Source organism: Poecilia reticulata, chromosome 11 (assembly GCF_904066995.2).
Source record: "Poecilia reticulata chromosome 11, P_reticulata-male-v2, whole genome shotgun sequence".
Taxonomy (NCBI): Eukaryota; Metazoa; Chordata; class Actinopteri; order Cyprinodontiformes; family Poeciliidae; genus Poecilia; species Poecilia reticulata.
The window spans coordinates 5,345,575-5,364,969 of record NC_088840.1 but is presented as its reverse complement, the minus strand read 5'-3'; the positions used below and the strand labels follow the sequence as shown (position 1 = coordinate 5,364,969).

The 19,395-nt window shown below is 40.4% G+C and overlaps 1 protein-coding gene across 4 annotated transcripts; it reads right to left on the bottom strand.

Moving 5' to 3' along the window:
• Window positions 1–2,658: 2,658 nt before the first annotated feature.
• Window positions 2,659–19,343, bottom strand: LOC103472038 (homeobox-containing protein 1). 4 transcript variants are annotated; one of them, XM_017307295.2, is made up of 10 exons: window positions 18,352–19,343; window positions 15,513–15,969; window positions 15,239–15,324; window positions 11,736–11,846; window positions 10,369–10,584; window positions 9,576–9,732; window positions 7,297–7,379; window positions 5,366–5,461; window positions 4,430–4,524; window positions 2,659–3,429 (listed from the first exon to the last, which is right to left on the bottom strand). In XM_017307295.2, the coding sequence occupies exons 1-10, from the start codon at window positions 18,431–18,433 to the stop codon at window positions 3,277–3,279; spliced, it is 1,536 nt and encodes a 511-aa protein (XP_017162784.2). In that variant the 5' UTR covers window positions 18,434–19,343; the 3' UTR covers window positions 2,659–3,276. The 4 variants fall into 4 exon arrangements, with proteins under 4 accessions (XP_017162784.2, XP_008419615.2, XP_017162785.2 ...); XM_008421393.3 differs by having other exon boundaries at window positions 4,406–4,524; window positions 18,352–19,336; XM_017307296.2 differs by lacking the exon at window positions 10,369–10,584 and having other exon boundaries at window positions 18,352–19,337.
• Between the last annotated feature and the right edge of the window lie 52 nt (window positions 19,344–19,395).

Genomic DNA, 19,395 nt, shown 5'->3' with positions numbered 1-19,395 from the left:
TGCTCTGGGTACCAGATGGCCGTGAGCCTGATGCGAGCCGATTATTCAGGAAATGCCAGAATACAGAGGAAAAAAATCCCAGAAGAACCTGCAAAAAGTTTACTTGCAAATACATCAGTGAGATTCATCATGTTTTATTCTGAAAAACACTTTGGATTATTTAATGACTCTGCTTCAAGTTACTAAAAATAATTATTCATTCCATGTCATCTGTCAGCATAGCACGTGGAATATTATTTTTTGCTGTTAATTTGCTTTAGATAAACATCACAGGACTTTTAAAAGCATCATTCAACACCTCGCGAATCAACAGCAGACAATGTCTCCCTCTTGTGGTCTTCAGCAGGAATGGCAATAGAAGGAAGCGCATCATAAGTTTCATTAGGTCTACACAGTTTGGCTTTTTTCCCATCACTAAAACTTTTTGAAACACTTAAATATGTGACTTTTAAAATAGAAAACATTCTGCTCCAACACCATGTGTTCTGAATGAAACAAAAATCTTTAAAATATGTTAAATCATAACATCACACTTAAATGTTTCAGATAAAACAAAGTTTTAAGATCGAATTTAAGCAGATACAAAATACCACCACCAAAAAAAAACAAAAAAAAAAAGCAGTCTCAAGAGTACATTAATAGACTGTGAGAACGCTTCACTGTTTTGCACATTCTACAGACCTGTTCCACAACACATCAGGAGACATTCATGACCACTGGACACACTGAGCAGCATGTTTGTCTTGGTTGCTTGAGACTTTAATACTAAAGTTGAACAAATCATAAAAATGTTTTTTTTTTTACACAAAGTCACTCTTAGATAATGAGATGTTAGTCTGGTCAGTTCTGCTGATGTTGAGTTTTTTTATGGCCTCTTGTCACTTTAAATCCATGTAAGCTGCTGGCCACGCCCCCCCAACTCAACGTTTACACTCACATGTGAAAATGGTTACAAACAGATGTGCAATTATATAACTGTACATCAATGAAAAGCAGAACAAACAAGAATGCAGCATGTGGTTTCTGGATGTTAAGTCGATAGTAAAACACTTGTACTTTCCAGCAGCCATTGTACAGCGCATACAGCAGCAAAACTAGCCAACCAAATGTGCTAGAACTCCACTTGGGTTGCTAGGTGGCGTTCTGGACATTGCTGGGGTTGCTAGGTAAGGGGTGGTTCCTGCTGATTTGTAACGTTATATTCACAAAGCTTTTGAAACGCGTCACTTTCCAGACACCAAGAAGCAGTAGAAACTCAAATGAAAGTACAAAAACGTGCAAAATGTCAATTTTGCATAATACGTCCCCTTTAACAGTAAAAACCTAATTAAATTGTCAACAGTTCAAATGAAAGGTTTTGTATGATCTGCCATTTATAGATTGTAATTCCTTACCTGAATCATACAGCGACTGACCGTCAAGGTTCTTCATCTTGGCCAAACCTTAAATTGCGCAAGAATGATCAAGAGAAACTCGACAAAGATTGTGTACACTTTTATTATCGTCTTCCCTCATTAGATAAAAGCTTATGCAGAGGAGCGCAGCAATAAGAAAACGCTGCAGCTTTGGGGGATTCCTGTCCAAAGCTGGACAGCAGAACTGTCTGAGGAGGTGACTGGACACTGAGAACACAGGACGAAGCCCAATGCCGTAAATGCTACATGACAACACCGTTCAGAAGAGAAACAGTCCCATTCACCGGCTGCTGTCAGCCAGGAAATCACTCCTAGAAACATTCATTCTGAGGTAAGCTTGAGGTGGCTAGTGTTGAACGGAGCAAATAAACCTACTCTCTGCTCTGGGCATCTGTAGATCAGCTCTATCTGGCATAGCTTTGGCATTAGGAGGCAACAATGGTGGCTTCCTTTGACAATGAAGTATTGGTGGTTCATTATATGAACAATTAGATTCGACTCCTGCAGCCTTGGGTATGGAAATATGAAAGTATAACTAAAAGAATACACACCCCCAGTGAGGTTTTGAGGGATTAGTTAGAGTGAGGTTCACTTTGAAGTGCAGCTTTGCACAAAACGTACAGGAGCTTAGAAGCTTTAGCTTATCCCAGTAAGAGAGGAAAAGGTGCCTGAAGCCTTCCTGGAGAAGCAACAAGCGAGTTTTAGCGTTTCTGAAACGATATACATATGATATACGATATACATTTGATGTTGATACATCAAAATAAGTACGATTACATATTATTATGTAACCAAGCTAGCCTCTTTGGCTAGACTCTGCAATGAGATTAAACAGCACAAATGAGTTTAACAAAAAAAAAAAACGACAAAAAAAACCATTCCGTTGTAGGCGAAGGTCTAGAGATGCACCGATCAGGATTCTGTGGCCCATTTCAAACCGGCTTTGAAGCCCATTAAATTACAGACATATGTATTCCGTCACTGTGTGAAGGTGGAATTATTCCAAAGTTTACCTTTCTAAACTACCTGTAGCATCTTATGTTAGCGGTAAGTTCGCTAGCATTACTGAAACAGCAGCCTGTGTTTTCCATGAAAATGTGTAAATTCTTACCTTAAAGGCTCTCCCACTCTCAACAAAGTTGGAAGTAAGAAGTTTAAAAGAGGTATTTTGAACAAACACACCGTTTTCTTTAAACACAATTTTGAAGAAAAAAAAAACAGAATAAAAGGAAAGGTGGTGCAATTTGTCACTTTGGGATTACCTGAGATGCCAGTTATCCCTCCGGGTTGTACAGATTTAGTGTCGACACCTCGTGCTGATTGATCAAGCAAAGACATCCCAGCAACAACAAGACGGCGTTTTTTTTTTTTTTTTTGTCTTTTCCGTTTCATCAAAAGACAGAAGCCGCATTCTCTACAACAGCCAATCAAAACCTGACCTGCAGGCTCAGCTTGTTCCACTCAGCAGCCGCACGCTGGAGTAAACCAAACATGTAGCAAAAGAAAAACAGGAATAACAGCTTATGTTGAAATGGTGAGGCGTCCTTTACATAATGCTCCCCTCACAGGATTTAGGCATTTTGATACCATCATGGAATGCACTATATATTGATATATATACCATAGACCTTATATACCTATAAGTAGACTGTATATTGCCATTATTATAAGCAGGATTACTGTTGATAAATGCAGTGGCCTCCTCTCCTGAGGCACCTCAGAGGGCTTCAACCAACCCCCACCCCCATCCTTCCGTTGGCCCAGAAGGTTCCACCCCCGGGTGGAGCAGGAGGCATTTTACTGTTCTATTTCAGACTGAATCAAATTCAGACATGGCGATTGAAAGTCTGGCTGGGTTTAGTCACTCCTCGTCCACCGACTCCCTTTTTGAATCCACGTCCTTCTGTTCCGCCTCCTGAGGGCCGGGGCTCAGCGGGGCCGCTGCCGCCGCCTCCCCGGTGATCAGCGAGGAGCCATCTTGTTGGTCAACAATTTTCTGGGAAGTGGCGTCCTCCTGTGAGAGGCAGAGGGGTAATGAGATGGCCGTTCTGCCTACACAGCAGCTCAGAAAGTTTCGGTCGGCTTGTTAAAGCCATCAAAGCGGCAGCTTTAAGATTTCCAGAGTGTGTTTGTGCGGCGCTGCCTGCTGTTAGCTAGTTTTGCTGCTGCTGCTGCACATCAACTCCTACAGAGCAGTTCAGTGCTAACACAAAGGGCAGAGCGGGAACCGCTGAGGTCCAACAGTGTTAGCATATGAGGGAGCTCTGGTGTAGTTCTAAAGATTTAAGCGCAACATCAGACAATTCAACAGGAATCAACTTTCTCTCATTTTATGTGTCAAACAAAAACTTCAGTGTATCCTTTTGGCCGATTTTAAGTGGCAAACTCAAAGACCAACATAACGGACATGTGGAAGGAGGTGGAAATTTTGTATTAAAACAATTTACAACCTAATTTAGCTCTGGATTTTGACTAGCCCATTCGGAAACATACATCTTAACTCTAGATGTACGGTCAGGGTCATTGGTCTACTGGAAGGGGAAACTCCAATCCACTTTCAAGTAGAACAGATTTGTAAAAAAGCTACAAGTACTGAATGCAAGAAATGATCAAATATTTTTCAGAATGGGGCATTTCTATTTGTAATATATATTATTAAAATAGATTGTTAAATTGAAGTTAGTATTTTACTTTTCTGAGACACTGAATGTTTTGGCTGATTTATCTGCGAGCCATGAGCAACAAAAGTACAAGAAAAAACCTTGAAATATTTCAATGCAAGAGCTTCATTTACTGAAATCACTGAAAAAATGTATTGAATCTGGTTAGAGCCTAACCCAAATAAAGAACAAGTCTGTGGTTGTAAAAATGTAGAGAGGAAATCAATAGTTTTGGATGACAGTGTAGGCAAAAGGCTCCACTGGTGATTCTGTGTTTGTGACCGTTCACCACACACCGAACACCAAGTGGCTCCACGTTCGTTCATGTACCTGCTCTGAGAACCGATGAGTCACCTGATCTACAAACTCTTGCAGCTCTCCCTCTTCGCCGTTTGAGTGGCAGCTCGGACTTGGCACCTCGATCCCATGGCTTTCCAAGATGGCGGCTTCTGATTGAGACAAAACAGGACGGAGCAGAGATTGAGCACTCATAACCCGTTTCCACTGGAGGTTTTTGAACTTTTTCTGCTGCCTTCAAACTTTGGTGCCTCGTTGAGAGCCGACGCCGTTTCCACCAGTTTGTGGAAGCGAGCATGTGTTGAAAACATCGGGCATTACACAACACGGTAGGAGAGAGTAGTAGCAAGATGTCGGGTTCAATGGTTTTCATGGACTACAACAAGCAACACGGTGAATAAAAACACAGAGCAAGTTGAAGTCGGCTTTCGATTGCAAGTTCAGATTCCATAAATCCCCCCAAAAAGTTTGAAAGACTTTGCTTGTAAAATAACGTAGTCCATATTTAGGAGTGTAGGTAATGTAGTTTTTAAGCTTGAGCAAGTTTTAGACACTTAGTTTAGGAAAAACAAGATTGATCAAATTGTCACCGTTTCCACAATAGAAAGTAGAGTTTAGATATAGAGCCCAACCCGAAATTTGGATTTTTTAGGTCCCATCTACACTCCAATTGAAAGCCACAAACGGAAGTCAGCTTCAGTTTCTTGAAAAATAGCTCATCTACAAAAAAGTCCAGCTTTTTGCTAATTTAACAATCCTTAGACCTTTCAATTGATCATCAGCACAGTGTTCACTCTTAACGCACATCACAGAGATGTGCCTGAGTTGAACCACAGTTTGTGCCGAGGAACCTTGTTATTTTCTGTGGAAACACGCGACAACGATTTGGAAACGCATTCAGGAACCTGAACGGTTGGTTGAAAAGGTCTTGTGTGTGTGTGCGTGTGTGTGTGTGAACTGTTGGCCGGCTCTTGTCAGGTCAGCCGCTCTCACCTATGTTTGCTCTTCTCTTCATCTCCTTCCGACGGTTGGCGAACCAGTTGTACACCTTCAACGCCGTCACCCGCTCAAACTCTGACAGTTTGCAGCCTGAAGCAGGAGAGCAAAGAGTAACACACTGGATCTGTTCATACAGTACTGAAGTAGGATCAGTTTTATTCTATTTAATGACAAAATTAACTTTTTATAATAATAAAGAAAGTCATTAAGTGTTGTAAAAAAAAAAAGAAGAAAAAAAACCAGGAGGTCTAATATTCGTTCCTCCAAGACTCTGCAGTCATCAAGTTGAGTTTTACTAATAATCTAAAAGCATAAAGAGACACCAGGGGAAGAAAATATAAAGAAAAAATCCGTATTTATGGAAAATACCACTAAAAGGTTGTTTAGTTTTTTTAGGATGAAGTGCCATCTAGTGGTCGACTCGACACTAACCTTCTCCTGTCAAACACACCCTTTTGTAGCTCCTGGGTTATTTAGAAATCAGGACATAATAAAATGATCTAGCCTTTTAGAGGTTGTAAAATTATTTCAATTTAAATGCATATTGTAAAAACAAAACAAAACAAAACAAATCCATCCAAACAAAATATTTCATCTCTTTGTTTACATAACAAAACGAAAGCCATAGCACGAAAGCCTTTTCTCACACGGGTTTTTGGTTTTTCATAAATTATGGATCTGAGGTGTCAGCTGTGGATACAAGCTTAAAAATGAGCTCACCAGTCAGGTCTCATGCTTTTCATATTCCCCATTAGCCACTTGAATTTCAGGATCGTGACTCACTGTCCAAGATGACGGTCAGCTAAAACAGTTCTTACCATAAAACGTTTCCCATTTTCATGACTTGGATTAACTTTATGTCACATGAAATGTGTTTGACTTTGGTTCTCTTATTCATACAACTTTCAAGTAATAACATGTAGCAAAATCAGAATCTGAGGATGCCGTCAACAGGAAGGAGATGATGTGTGACACAGACACTTAACGTTAGCTGCTGCCACTTTTTTAAATGCGTTTAATGGTCTTCTGTTAGCTTCAGATAATGTTTTTTTGTGTTTAGCGGTTTAGCGTTAGCAGCTGCTAATTTTTGTGTTTAAAAAACGTTAAAAGCTTCTGCTAATCTTTTTTGTGTTTAGCATTAGGTTCTGCTAATTTTTTATGTGTTTGGCAACTTAGCATTAGCTTCTGCAAAATTGTAAGTGTTTAGCAATTTAGCGTTAGCAGAGCTACAATTGATTTAACACCAAACACACTCATCTAATTGGTGATTTTAGTGCAAAAATTATTTTTCTATAACAACCATGGTGGCCATCTTTAAAAAAAAAATATCAAGAAAGCATAATTAAAATAATTTCTATGGTTTCAATTATGTATGATTTGACACTAAAAGTTTTCATCCATGATAAATATCGGCATATCTAGTGCAACAATACATTTTCCTTCATGACCATGGTGGTCATCTTGAATTTTTTCCGTGGCTAACAGAAGCAAACAAACAAAAAAAAGCCCCTGGGAACATCTGTACCAAGTTAGGTTCTTGTACCTGCATATGGAAGATTTTGCTGAAATATTATTATCTGCTGCACTATAAACAATCTGGTAAAGACCAGATGAATTTTGTGTCGTGATAAGCAAGTTATCACAAAAATGATGCTTGGAAAAGTACCTGAATCCCTTCCCGAGATTAAAGCAATTACAGACCAAAGTTATGAGGAGGAAGTGCATTTTCTATCCAATAAGAGGAAGCCAAAGTCTCCGTAGATAAAAGGGAAGAAAATCTAATCAAAGCAATGTTTGCGTTTATTCTCAGTAGCTCAATAATGTGGTTGGAGGTGTCTGGATCTCCCGGGCTGTCGGATAAAGACGGAAAAAAAAAAAAATCTAAATGAGAAAATAATCTGGGTGAAAAATGACGGCCTTCCAACCTGGTTTCTGGATGACAGAATTACAGGCGCTGGCGATCTCCTCCCGCTTCGCCTCATCTGGGTACTGATTCTCCATGAAGAAGCTGTAAGACAGCGTCACAATACTTCACCATCGTTCTGCATTTTGCAGACACGACTCCATTTCTGCCTGTTATGCGCCGCATCACTTTTTCAGTCTACTTCCTCCACAGTGTGAACATAAGGACGGCTACTTCCTGGAAGCCAATGCTTTTACAGCTGGATAACTTTTAAAACAAATCACGTTTCTGTGTTTATAAAAAGGCTGAACAGTAAAGCTCAAAGTGTTCCTCTCTGAAGTCGTTCTCCTTTTTCTGTCGCTGCATGGGCTAAATCATTATCTCACATTACAAAACACACAGGGATCAATTCCTATACATCCTCCCTCACACACTCACACGCACGCACGCACACACACACACACACACACACATCATCTTCACCTCTGCTGTGTTGTCCTTGGTTCTAAACCAGCTCGTAAGGAGCAGCACTGCAGCAGAGTTGCGTAATCTGGAGGCGCTGCTGGCTGCTGAGACTCGTCTGTGTTGCTCTTATTACCGAGAGCCCAGACTGCACTACACTTACAGCGACCGATGTAATAGAGAAATCAATTGAACACAGCGGGTGCTTTGCTCATTTCTGTCAGCATCTGTGAGAGTGCCTGTGTGCGTGAGTGTGTGTGTGTGTGAGAGTGCGTGTGTGTGTGTGTGTGTGAGTGGAGCAAAGCAGTGAATGGATGTGTAATGGGAAAGGGATGAAGGGAAGGAGCTGCTTTCCAGAGGGCAACAACATGCAGAAGTGAACAAAGAGGGAACAATGTTTCACTTTGTGGTGAAATTTATTATTATTATTATTAAATACCTCAAATTTGGTTTTAGACATTTTAACTTTACAATACAAAACTTAGAAACACAATTCTGTCTTAAAATAAGGTATATAAACTTTGCTCGACTTATTATCACAATGATTAATTTCAGGCAACTTATTATAATTTTGTGAGATGACAGTGATGTCAAAAACTGGAAAATTAAATTACATTAAAAATACAACAATCTGTATACATTGATTTTTTTTGTTTTGTTTTTGTTTTACCTCCTCAACAAAAAACATTTTTATTAAATCTGTATATCATTAATGATCCAAAGCATAAAAAGGACTTTGGTTGGATTTTAAATGTTCCTATTGTTGCGTTGTCTCACTTATTATGCTTCCAACTCCTTCATTCCTTCAAAGATCTATTTTTGACAGCCGCTCTGTGGCACCCAATTTCATTGCATATATTTTCTAGTGAACGACAGGAGGTTCACTATAACACTATGACAGATTTTCTACAGGTTTTAAAGATGGACACTGCAAAAAAAGAAAAAAACAGGCACTTGAAGCAAAGAAGTGAAGGACACTACAGAGGACAAAAAGAAATAAACGACTTGAACAGGGAAGGAAATCAAAGGACACAAGAATGGCAGGAAGTTAGGACAGAACAAACAATGAGAAGGAAAAATGTAGAAAGGAGGGAATATGGAATCTGAGATGTAAAGAGAGAGAAGGAAACATGAAAACATGTAAGGAAGAAAGAAACTAGGTAAGGAATGAATAACAAGAAAAGAAGACAGAGGGAAGAAGGGAAACAATGAGGGAGATGGAAACAGAAACAAAGGAAAAGGACAGAAGGACACAGGTTTGAACTGGAGATGAAGGAAGGATCTGAGACGGGGAAGAAGACTGACAACAAGGGAAGCAGAGCAGAAGGAAGGAAACATGGAAAGATTTGAGACAGGAAGGAAGAATAGAAGAAAGAAAGAACAGAATTATCTGAGATAGGAAGTATGGAAGACAGGACACAAGGAACAGAGGACAGAAGAATGGATGAAACCAAGGAAAGATCTGGGCCAGAAAACAGAAAGGAAGGAACAAATCAGGGAAGAATTTAATCTAGAAAGGAAGGAATGAAAGAATAGAGGGACACATAAAGAAGGGTAGAAGAATACGAGAGAGGAAGAAAAGACAGGGAGGACATTTTGCAAAATAGTTTGGAAAACACAAACTGACACAGGGTCGATTTCCAAAAACCACTGGAAGAATGGCCATTCAATCCCTAATGCACACACTGGAACCAAGTTATAATGAAAACCAAGCAAAATAAAATAAAAAATAGGTTCAAAAGTTCTCACTCTACTTACAGAATGGAAATTCTTTCCAAATGCGAATGAATGCGGACAGTTCTGTATTAAAACAAGCTGCTGTCTTTAAAAGATGCTCACCTCTCCATGATGGACTGGCACTCCTTCCTCCAGGTGAACCTGCTCCCTCTGCGCAGCCTCAGAGGACCGCCTACAATCCCCGCTCTGTCGCTGGCGATGATACCCGTTCTCCAGTCGGGTTCCTCCTTCACCAAAGAGCGCATCGACAAGGTCGCACCTGAGGAACATAGGATCAAATTGATCCGTGCAAAATGTAAGAGACCTGCTGGGTAAAGTCAGGTTTCGACTAGGTTTTAATTATTCTCCCAAAGGGCAGAAGTGAAACATCAACTTTAAATCAATCCATCGGCTTCATGTTAATAAAGTTTTACCTCGCTATATCTTCTGACATCCCATACATTTTTATGGGCCAAAAATCACAGACAAAAACTGGAATGTGGAAATGCTCCACTTCTCAATTGAACACAGCGGGTGCTTTGGGAAATTCCAGGTTGCAATTTCGATTTCTGATTTTGTCGAATCAGATCTGATACGACAAAAATCAGAGATTTTCTTTTCAGGTCATACTGCCCAGTCCTGTTTGAAATTTACGAAAGCTTCTCTACTGAAGTTTGTACATCACAGAAACAAAGATCCTAAAACTCGGAAGCAGTAAAGTATGTAAAAAAAAAAAAAATTATTTAATTCTCAACAACTCTATGGCCGCAATCTACTCATTAACAGAGAGAGTCAGAAGCACATGAACCCCGTTTTAGCCATTTCCTGTCACAAATAACGACGGTTCTTTTCAGGACTACAGCTGTCAAGGAGACGAAGGGCGTCCTCCGCAGCTCGCCGCCGAGGCCGCGGTTACCTGGCTGGGCGGCAGCCACGGCTGTGTACCACGGCAGCAGGTGCACCAGCAGCTGTCTCTGCCTGCTCCAGGACGGGTTGTGGTTGGGCATCAGGTTGGTGTTGGGGTTGGGGAAGATGTTGGGGGGGGTGCCGCTCGCCCCTGCTACCGTCCCATCTCTGTCCCCTGCCCTGGCCCTGGGACTCACGCTGTGCTGGCTTTCACTCCACCTCAGGCCTTCATTGGGACAAAACCAATAAGTCATTGAGGCAGGCCGCGAGGTTGGGTTACACACCAGACGGTGGAGGCGGATTGGATGTTTTCTTTGGCACACTCCTGTAGACCTGCCGTAAGAGTTTCTGTATTGACTCTTTGCACAGACAAATTATCTCGACTTGGACAAGCAGAAGGTATAAACGGCAAAAAGGATGGCAGCCGTTTGTGCAACCCTCCCATCCCTCACTTACGGAAGTGGCGCCTCAACGTGACGTAGTTGCAAAGGGTCAATTTATTTAAAATAAATACTCTTTAATCTGAAGATTGGAGGGTTTTTCTTAATGACGGGCAGGTCAAAAGGAGTTTATGTGAGAAGCAAAAGGACAGCAGCCATATTCGGCTAGGAAACGTGGCGGAATCATTCTTGTTAGTATTCCTGCTAAAGACCGTTAGCCATGTAGGGATGAAAACCAGCACCGGAGTACCTCCAGGATCAGGGCTGGGAACAGTGGAGGAGCTGAAGCAAAGCTTTGCTTGGGTGGTAAACGGAAAAAAAAAAAAAAAAAAAGCAGTAACATGAAGTCTGACAGCAGAAGCTGTGTCAGACAACTTGTTTCTTCTTTTTAGTACTCAAATAAAAAAAGTCACATGATTTACCGTGGTAACATGCTGTTAAACCCAACACAAAGAAGAGCCGGGAGCATCCTGAATGCAGATTTTTTTTCTGTGTGTGTGTTTAAGTAGCTGCTTTGTAGGACATGAGGAGGTCAGAACCGATTCAAGCTGTTACTGTAGCCGGCGGAGACAAAACCACCTTCACTTCCTAACCAGAGGGGGTGGGGGGGTTATCGATTAGAATCTCCTGTGACGGGACTACCTTTATCATTTTGTCTTCCCTCTGAAACCATAGATGTGTCCCGAGTCCTTCCTTGACCTCGCAGCCCTTGAGGAGCGGGTTGGGCGTTAGCAGAAAGGAATAGCCATGCAGGAGGAATGAGGAAAGGGAGCAATGTAAGGGTTTTGGGGGAAGGTGAGCAGGCGGAGGGTCAAAATTCACAAAAAACACAATCAGTATCATCACCCGTTTAATTTACCCCCGTTTAACCTCAGGTTTGCTAGTTGGTCTGCGGCTGGCAGTGACAGAACTCCCGTGTGGTTTTCCGTCTCCTCACCTGGGTTGTTCCTCTCCAGCAGGTACCAGCGGTAGAAGGCTCTGCGCTTGGAGTCGCTCATCTCCAGGCCTTGCTGCAGCAGCCACTGGGAGATGTAGCTCTGGCTGATGCCTGCGCAGCGGAGGTCAAACGAATGGTTTCAACAAATCATTTCCTTTGTCCGTCTTTATTACATCTGCGCGCAGATCAACGGTCTCCCTGTTAATTTAATGAAGGCGCGTCGACGCCGGTGTTTTATTAAAAGATGTGTGTGTGGCCTCATGAGGCATGCGGCGCTCCGTTTTAATACGCCACTTCGACACAAACAAGACCCGTCTTCTGCATTCTCACATCTATTATTAGGGTTCGTATTAATAGACTTTAAAAAGAAAAAACTGAGAAGTTGTTGTGTGGAACATTATCAAAGCGAAAACTGAGATAGACATCACGGGAATGTTTTCTCACTTTGTCTGCCAGCTTTTTTTCTGGATGTTTTTTCTGTTCTATTGAGTGTTACTTAACATCCTACCAAACTGCACTTAAAAGGAATTATAAATATGGGAAATACAGCATTTCTTTCTTTGTAAAACACTTCAAACTTCCTCAATCTTTTGCAAGTCTTGCTACAGAATCTCAACTTAAGTGGGCCACTCATTAATCTAAAGCCACATATTTAGGTTCATCATCAGGGTATCAAGTCAAATTTAAAGGGCCAGTACTAGGCGTTTTCAAGCCCAGGTGCCATTTTATAGCACAAACAAGCAGTTCAAACGTGTTCAGACTATGTTAACTTCAGTTAAAAAAATTCTATATATATCAAATATGACTTTGAAGAAATTTTACCTTTGTAATTTATTGCTTTGAAATTGGGTGTCTGTCTCTTTAAAATGTCCTACTCTTCCTGGTCTTAAAATTAAGACTTAAAAAACCTAAAAATATAGGGAATGCATATGGCCCTTAACATAGTGCTAAGCTTAAAAGGCTTTTTGAACAGAATGCCTCATATTGGTTGGCAACAGGAGTGAAAAAACCCCCAGATAAATTTGCCCTTAAAAGACTCTACACAAGGGAGGCGACTCTCTCTTCATTCATTTCCTATGGAACTAACATGATGAGGCAACAATCTCTTGCCCGATCATTGAAGCTTGTGAAATTTTGAGCTCGCACAAGTAGGCGTGCACACTCAGGGTGAAACCCGAAACACGGAGCAAGATAGCAACAGCAGGTGAATATTTTCAGACATCGTCTCGTATCGTTAGCCCGCGTCAGCACGCCTACTTCTACAAACTCCAAATGTCACGTGATGCACAAATTTTGCCGGTCGTTTGGCTGGAGGAGGGCAAGAGATTGTCACCTCGTCGCACAAGTTCCACAGGAAATGATTAGGGAGGAAGTGATGTCAGAAGTGACTTTTGTCCTTTGACGTGTGTTGAGCCCTTAAAGGATAACAGTCAAACAATGGATCTGTTAGCCTTTGACTTCACAATGAAGCAACGATTTCTGTTGGTTTATCATCCCGATTAAATAAGAAAACATGAAAAGATGTGTAAGAGTTTAAGTGGTATGAATATCTCTAAATACTATGAATAAGTAGGACAAATCTTATCTATGGAGAGCCTTAAGTTCCACATGCTAACAGCTGAAGGACAAGGAGAGAAACGTTGTTGGATCAGTCTGCAGACAGGCTTTATCTAATTGTACCTAGCTATGATTTAGGCACAATGACAGCAGAAGGACGGAGTCGACACAACGTTTGGTGACAGGAGGCGAAGGGTCAGATTGTTCTTTGCATCACCAACTTTGAACTCATGAGCCGTTTTTATTCAGATTTCATCAAGTTGGTCAGAATAAAGAAGAGTTCATGAGACCTGCTAGAAAACATAAAACCAGCTCTGACTGGAGATATTGAGCTGTTTCTCTGATGTGCCAGTTGCAGCATAAACAAAACGCCCTAATCTTTTTTCATCGGCATTAAAATAAGAGGCTTCCACCCAAAGTAGTTCCAGTGCAACATCAGTGCTGGTCCTAGAACTGGTTCTAAAAAAATAAAAAATTAAAAAATTAAAAAATTAAAAAAATTGTTTGTTTGGTTTTCAAAAGTCAGAAAAAAATTTGGTGTCATCCTGTTACATCACTAAATAAGTTATTTCAAGAGTTGATATTTGTTCCTCTGATTGTTTTGCAGACATTGTACTTTTTATTAGAGTCGTAAGCCCAAATCATGTGAATTGTAATAATGTTCTGTGATTTTTATGAATATGAACAATATGAACAACACTCATGTATTTGAAAATTATGAAGTTATAGTTATATTTGGGGGGAAAGAACATGGAGTTACTGGCAAGAGACATATTAAAACCTACCATCATCAATTGGTGAGAAGATGGCTGGAGGTGCAGGATAGCTTTTTCCCATAAATTAATATAATCAGTTTTTGAAAACTGCTTTTCGTGTTTATGCGAGTTATCCTTATCCAAAATTGGAATAAGTTTGATTATCTGAAACATTTAAGTGCGAGACAAAAGCAAAAAATGAGAAGAAATCTGTAAGGATTTATTTTTCACAGCACTGTACAGCGCAAGAAAATCAAAAAAGTTGCAAAAAACTGTGGATCCAAAACATCTGGAGCTGAAATAGACTGCTTTAGATCAAAGTGGCCCAGTCAAAGTCAGAATCCAGTCCAAAACATGTGGCACAGCTTAAAAACGTGTTCAGACTAGGAAAGCATCTGATTATTCTGACAACTAATTAATCTTATTGAAACCCCCCCCCGCCCCCCCACACACACACACATTCTGCAGATTTCTCGTTCACCTCTTAAATCTTTCTTTGACAATATTAGAAATACATTAAAAGCTGCAAAAGAAACCAAATAATTTATTCCTTTATTAAAAAATAACATAAATATTACATTGCCTAAAATGCAATAATATGGTATTCCTTTACTGGATTTGAACTGGGTGAAGCTAAAATAATGCCAACGAGGAGTTGTGGGTGAAACACGATTTACAGATACAAGTGTTTTTTTTATCTTAAAGGCAAAATGTGTTTGTATTTTATGGTAGCTTTGGCTTCATTGATGTTGTTTTTTTAATGTTGCTGCTGCAAGTAATGATTATTTTAGAAATTAGTTATCTTGACGATTAATTGATTAATCAGTTAAAAAACACGACACATTCTGTGGTTTTTCTTAAACTCTTAAAACTCTTATGTTATATTATATTTCTTTCGTATTAAAAAGGTGCAAAGGAAATCAAATAATTCAATTTCTTCTTTAAAAAAAGAACATAACCATAGTATTCCTTTAGAGAATTTTAACTGCCTGAAGCTAAAACATATTTATAGATAAAAACATATTTGTATTTTGTACAGTTGTTTCCTACAGAGCTGTTTTTTCCCACCAGAAGGTCGTTTTTCTATGCTCCAGTTAACGATTAATCAACGACTAAATTACTTGGCGATTATTTCAATAGTAGATTCATCGCGACTAACTGGATTAATGGTTTCACTGTGGGTGAAGGTACCTGTGACCTGGCCTACGATGGCCTGAGAGATCCGCCGGTTGTTCAGGAACGTCTTGATCTCCTCTTTCACCAGGTTGCTGTCTCTTCTGCAAAGAAAAAAAGAAGATAAAAACTCATCAAGTTAACAGAAAAAAAAAAAAATCAATTACCCAGTGGGTAACTAACTTTCCTCACTGAGGATTCGCTTTTCCCAGCCGTCCCTAAACACCTGACCCGAATTAACTCGGATACGGCTGGTGGATAATGAGCCTGCGGCGGCCTGTCGTCCTCTCACCTCATGTACTCTTCTACCTTCTCCTCCAGGTCCCACTCCTCCTCGCCCATCATGTCGTAGCTGAACGCCCGCTGCACCACCACGCTGGGGGGGAACAGGGGCGGCGGCGAAGCCTCGTAGCTGTTGCTGGGCGACAGCGCCGCGCCCTCGAGGCCCGAGGTTTGGGTGGTCGCCGAGGCCAGGGAGAGTGAGGACGACGACGAGGAGGACGACGAAGATGGGGCGGTGGCGGCGGCGGCGGCAGGCACGGCGTTGCTGGGCGGGGCCGGGTGTGAGTCGCACCGTGGCGGCAGAGGGAGCGGCGGCGGCGGGCGGTGCTCCGGGTCCAGCCTCTCCAGGGACTCCAGGGCGTGGAGGATTTGGGGTTTGGTCATGCCGGAGAGGCGCAGGCGCTGCAGGAGGTCGATCTGCTCGATGGTGTAGCGCGGCTCCACCTCGCACGCCTCCATCCTGGGGTCTGCAGGCACAACGTGAGGCGTTCTAAACCGTTACCATCAGCACGCCGCTATATTTATCCCCTCTACACTGATAATCGACCAAAGGATTATTAATAGATGAAACAGATAAGATAAGGCATGCTAATTTGAAATCAAACACCTCCCTGTCTTTGTGGGTGTCCAACTGTTAGCTTAAAAAGCAAAACAGGCATCAAAGTATTAAAATGGAATAGAATAGAATAGAATAGAATAGAATAGAATAGAATAGAATAGAATAGAATAGAATAGAATAGAATAGAATCAGACTTCATTGTTTATGTTAGGTGTAACAGCAACGTCGCATTGACACAAAAAAATTTCTTGAAAGTGTAAAAACAACAGATAAAATACCAGAGTAAAAATAACAGCAGTAATAATAATAATAATAACAACAATAATAAACTGTACAAGACTATAAGTGAAAACAGTGTGCCATTATTAAAAATAAAAATATCAGATTTGTGATAAAGGTTTATAATCAGCCTTTTATTCTCTTTATTTCAAATTACAAGCATAAAGTCCTAAATATTTTACTGGGATTTTATGTGAAAGAGAAAAATAGCGCAGAATTATGACACATTGTGAAATTGAAGAAAGAATGTCATGGTTTTTGACTTCTTTTCTATAAAAATCTGAAAACTTTGGGACGTATCTGCGTTGAGCCTTTTTATCCCAACTCGTCCAAATAAAACCCATTGTAACTAACTGCCTTCAGAGGGTCACTAATAGGTAAATAAAGTATATTTGTGTTGTTATTTAGAGCAGCCGTCTGCAACGTGCAACTCTTTAAAACGCAACGGCGCTTTAAAATTCATCCTTAAAATGATAAAGAATAAACTAACACTTTAGACATAAATTTAAGAACAAATGCTGTTTGAACAAATAGGTTTTTTTATGAGGAAAAAGTGCCAGTGATATTGTTTTAGATGGGGGTGTTTATTGTCAGTTGGAAACTATTTTTTTCCATTCTGCTTTTTCATCATCTATTAATTTCAACAGAAAGAAACATATCCAAACGTATGCAAAATTTTCTGTTAAAGATTTATGTTTTTCTTTATTTGAAAACCTAAAAACAGTTAGAAGACGGGGGCTCTTTAAAAATTACAACAAAATTTCTGAAGCAGATATTAATATAGAAAACAAAAAACAAAACAAAAAAAAAAGATAAAAAAGATAAGTTATGTAGCGAAAATCATAAGTGGTCTTGTTTGGAGTTTACCACAAGCCGTGCAGGGGACACAGCCAACGTGTCAGCCAAAACCAGCTCTGTGCAGCAGCGTGAACCTTGCTGTGGCAAAAACATGGTGATGGCAGCATCATGCTGGGGAGATATCGCTCCTCATTAGGCCAAACTTTCAAGCAGGATAATAACTCTAAACATACAGCTGGGGCTATAATTGAATGAGTTTGAATGACAGCAAATTTAAGAATCAAATTGGCCCAGTCAAAGTCCAATCCTAAATTTTTCATAACGCCGGAAAATAACACTGTCCAGATTAGTTTGACTGAACTTGTGATACTAATATATATATATATATATATATATATATATTAGAATCACTTCGCTAATGGTGGATTTTTCTTTATTTTTTTCTTACTGAGGCATTGGATGTTTGCAGCTGGATCCAATATAAATTGAGATTTGGCAAAGAAGAGTCGGCCAATATTTTGGCCTGCAGGTATAAAAGCATGTAGAGACGTACTCCACTTGCAGCTAAACAGTAGCTTTATCCCAGCAAACTTCAGTAAAAATGCATCCACATTTGAGGCTGTGACATGACTACCAATGAGGGGGAGAAAACAAGAAACAGTTCAAAGGGCTGGAATACTTTTCCAAGGCTCTGGAGGTTGCGTTAGAGAACACTGGTTTATAGAATTGCATAAAACACACTGCATTCACCTCTGTAGAACCAGTGGGTCACTCAAAGTTCTGGCAAGCTTTCAAACACTTGGCACAGACACTTGAGACTAACCTTGGTCAGTTTGCCCAGGGAAGATTTAAAGTAAAATCCTCCCAGCATGCATAAATTAACAAGCTTTCTTCAACATCATGGCCAGTCGTTTGTACTTCTGTCAGTCATTTGGAGTATAACAGGAAATTCGACACTGTCTCTTATTATTCATAACTAACTACATTTTTTTTTAAAACAAGTCCGCACTTTAGGATAAAAAAAATATACAAATAAACTTTGTGAATAAACAAGGCAGAATTGGCCGAAAGAGTGTACGCGACTGATTATTATCAACGCATTACTCTGTAAATATATTATTTCACTGGAAAACTGTAAGCGACTGTCTTGAGTTTTGGCTTAAAAAAAATAACAACAGCCCCTCTCATCCTTCCCGATGTTTCCCCCACTTACCCGATGGAGGGGGTGACACGGACAGGCACCCCGGGAGTGGCTCAGCGCGAGGGGTCGCAGTGGGGACAGACCACTGTCGCATGGCTCGGCGGACTTCAGCTCGGCTGGAACCTCTACGGACTCAAGACAGGAGAGACTCACTGCAGTGTGCTGCGGTTAAACTGTCCCCATTAGCATGCTGGCAAATCACTCGCTAGCAGGCTGGGATAGCTAAGCTAGCGACATGAACTCTGGTTGGTTCCCCTGAGCGACAAAAACAATCTTGCTGTCTTGTTAGAGATTTCCAGTTGTTCAAAAAAAAAAAAAAAAAAAGTGAAAATGATACACGTCGTATCTGGACTGGACCAGAAGATATAACCTTTAGATAAGCATACAATTTGCGTTGCGTTTACATAGTTCCCAGCTTTGCGTTAACGCTTTGAAGCATTTTGTGGTCAAAACAGGAATGGTTTGATATTATGCTTTTATTTTGTAGAGCAACGGAAATCTCAAATTGGTCTATGAACATCTTGACGCTGACTTATTTCAGCTATCTACCAAGACTTGCACCCTGTGGGTAAAGTGACTAAACAAACAATTTAGAAAATGTAATGGCAACAAATATATATATATTTATGCTTAGCTGTAAGCAACTATAGGTTGTGTTTTACGGAAGAACTTAAACGCAGTCAACTTATCGACTTAGTCTGCTAACTACTAGAAACGGGGACCGTAACTGCCCCACCAACACCACTCTCAAGACCCAACACCACTGTCAGACCCCACAGTCCGAAAACCCCTTCCGGTTCATACAAGACGATGTTGCAGATTGGTCATTACGCTCTGACGTATATGCGCTCTGACGTTGGCGATGCGCACAGGGAAGCTATTCACATCTGGGCATTGGATAATAAACTATAAAAATAAGTTATAACGAACATATAGAAATTTATGTTCGGTTTATTATGTTTATTATATCTTTGTTAAAACGGTGCTTTTATGCAACAAAACCTAAACTGCTAGGAAGACTGTTTATTTTGTATAGATAAGGCTGATATCGGTAAT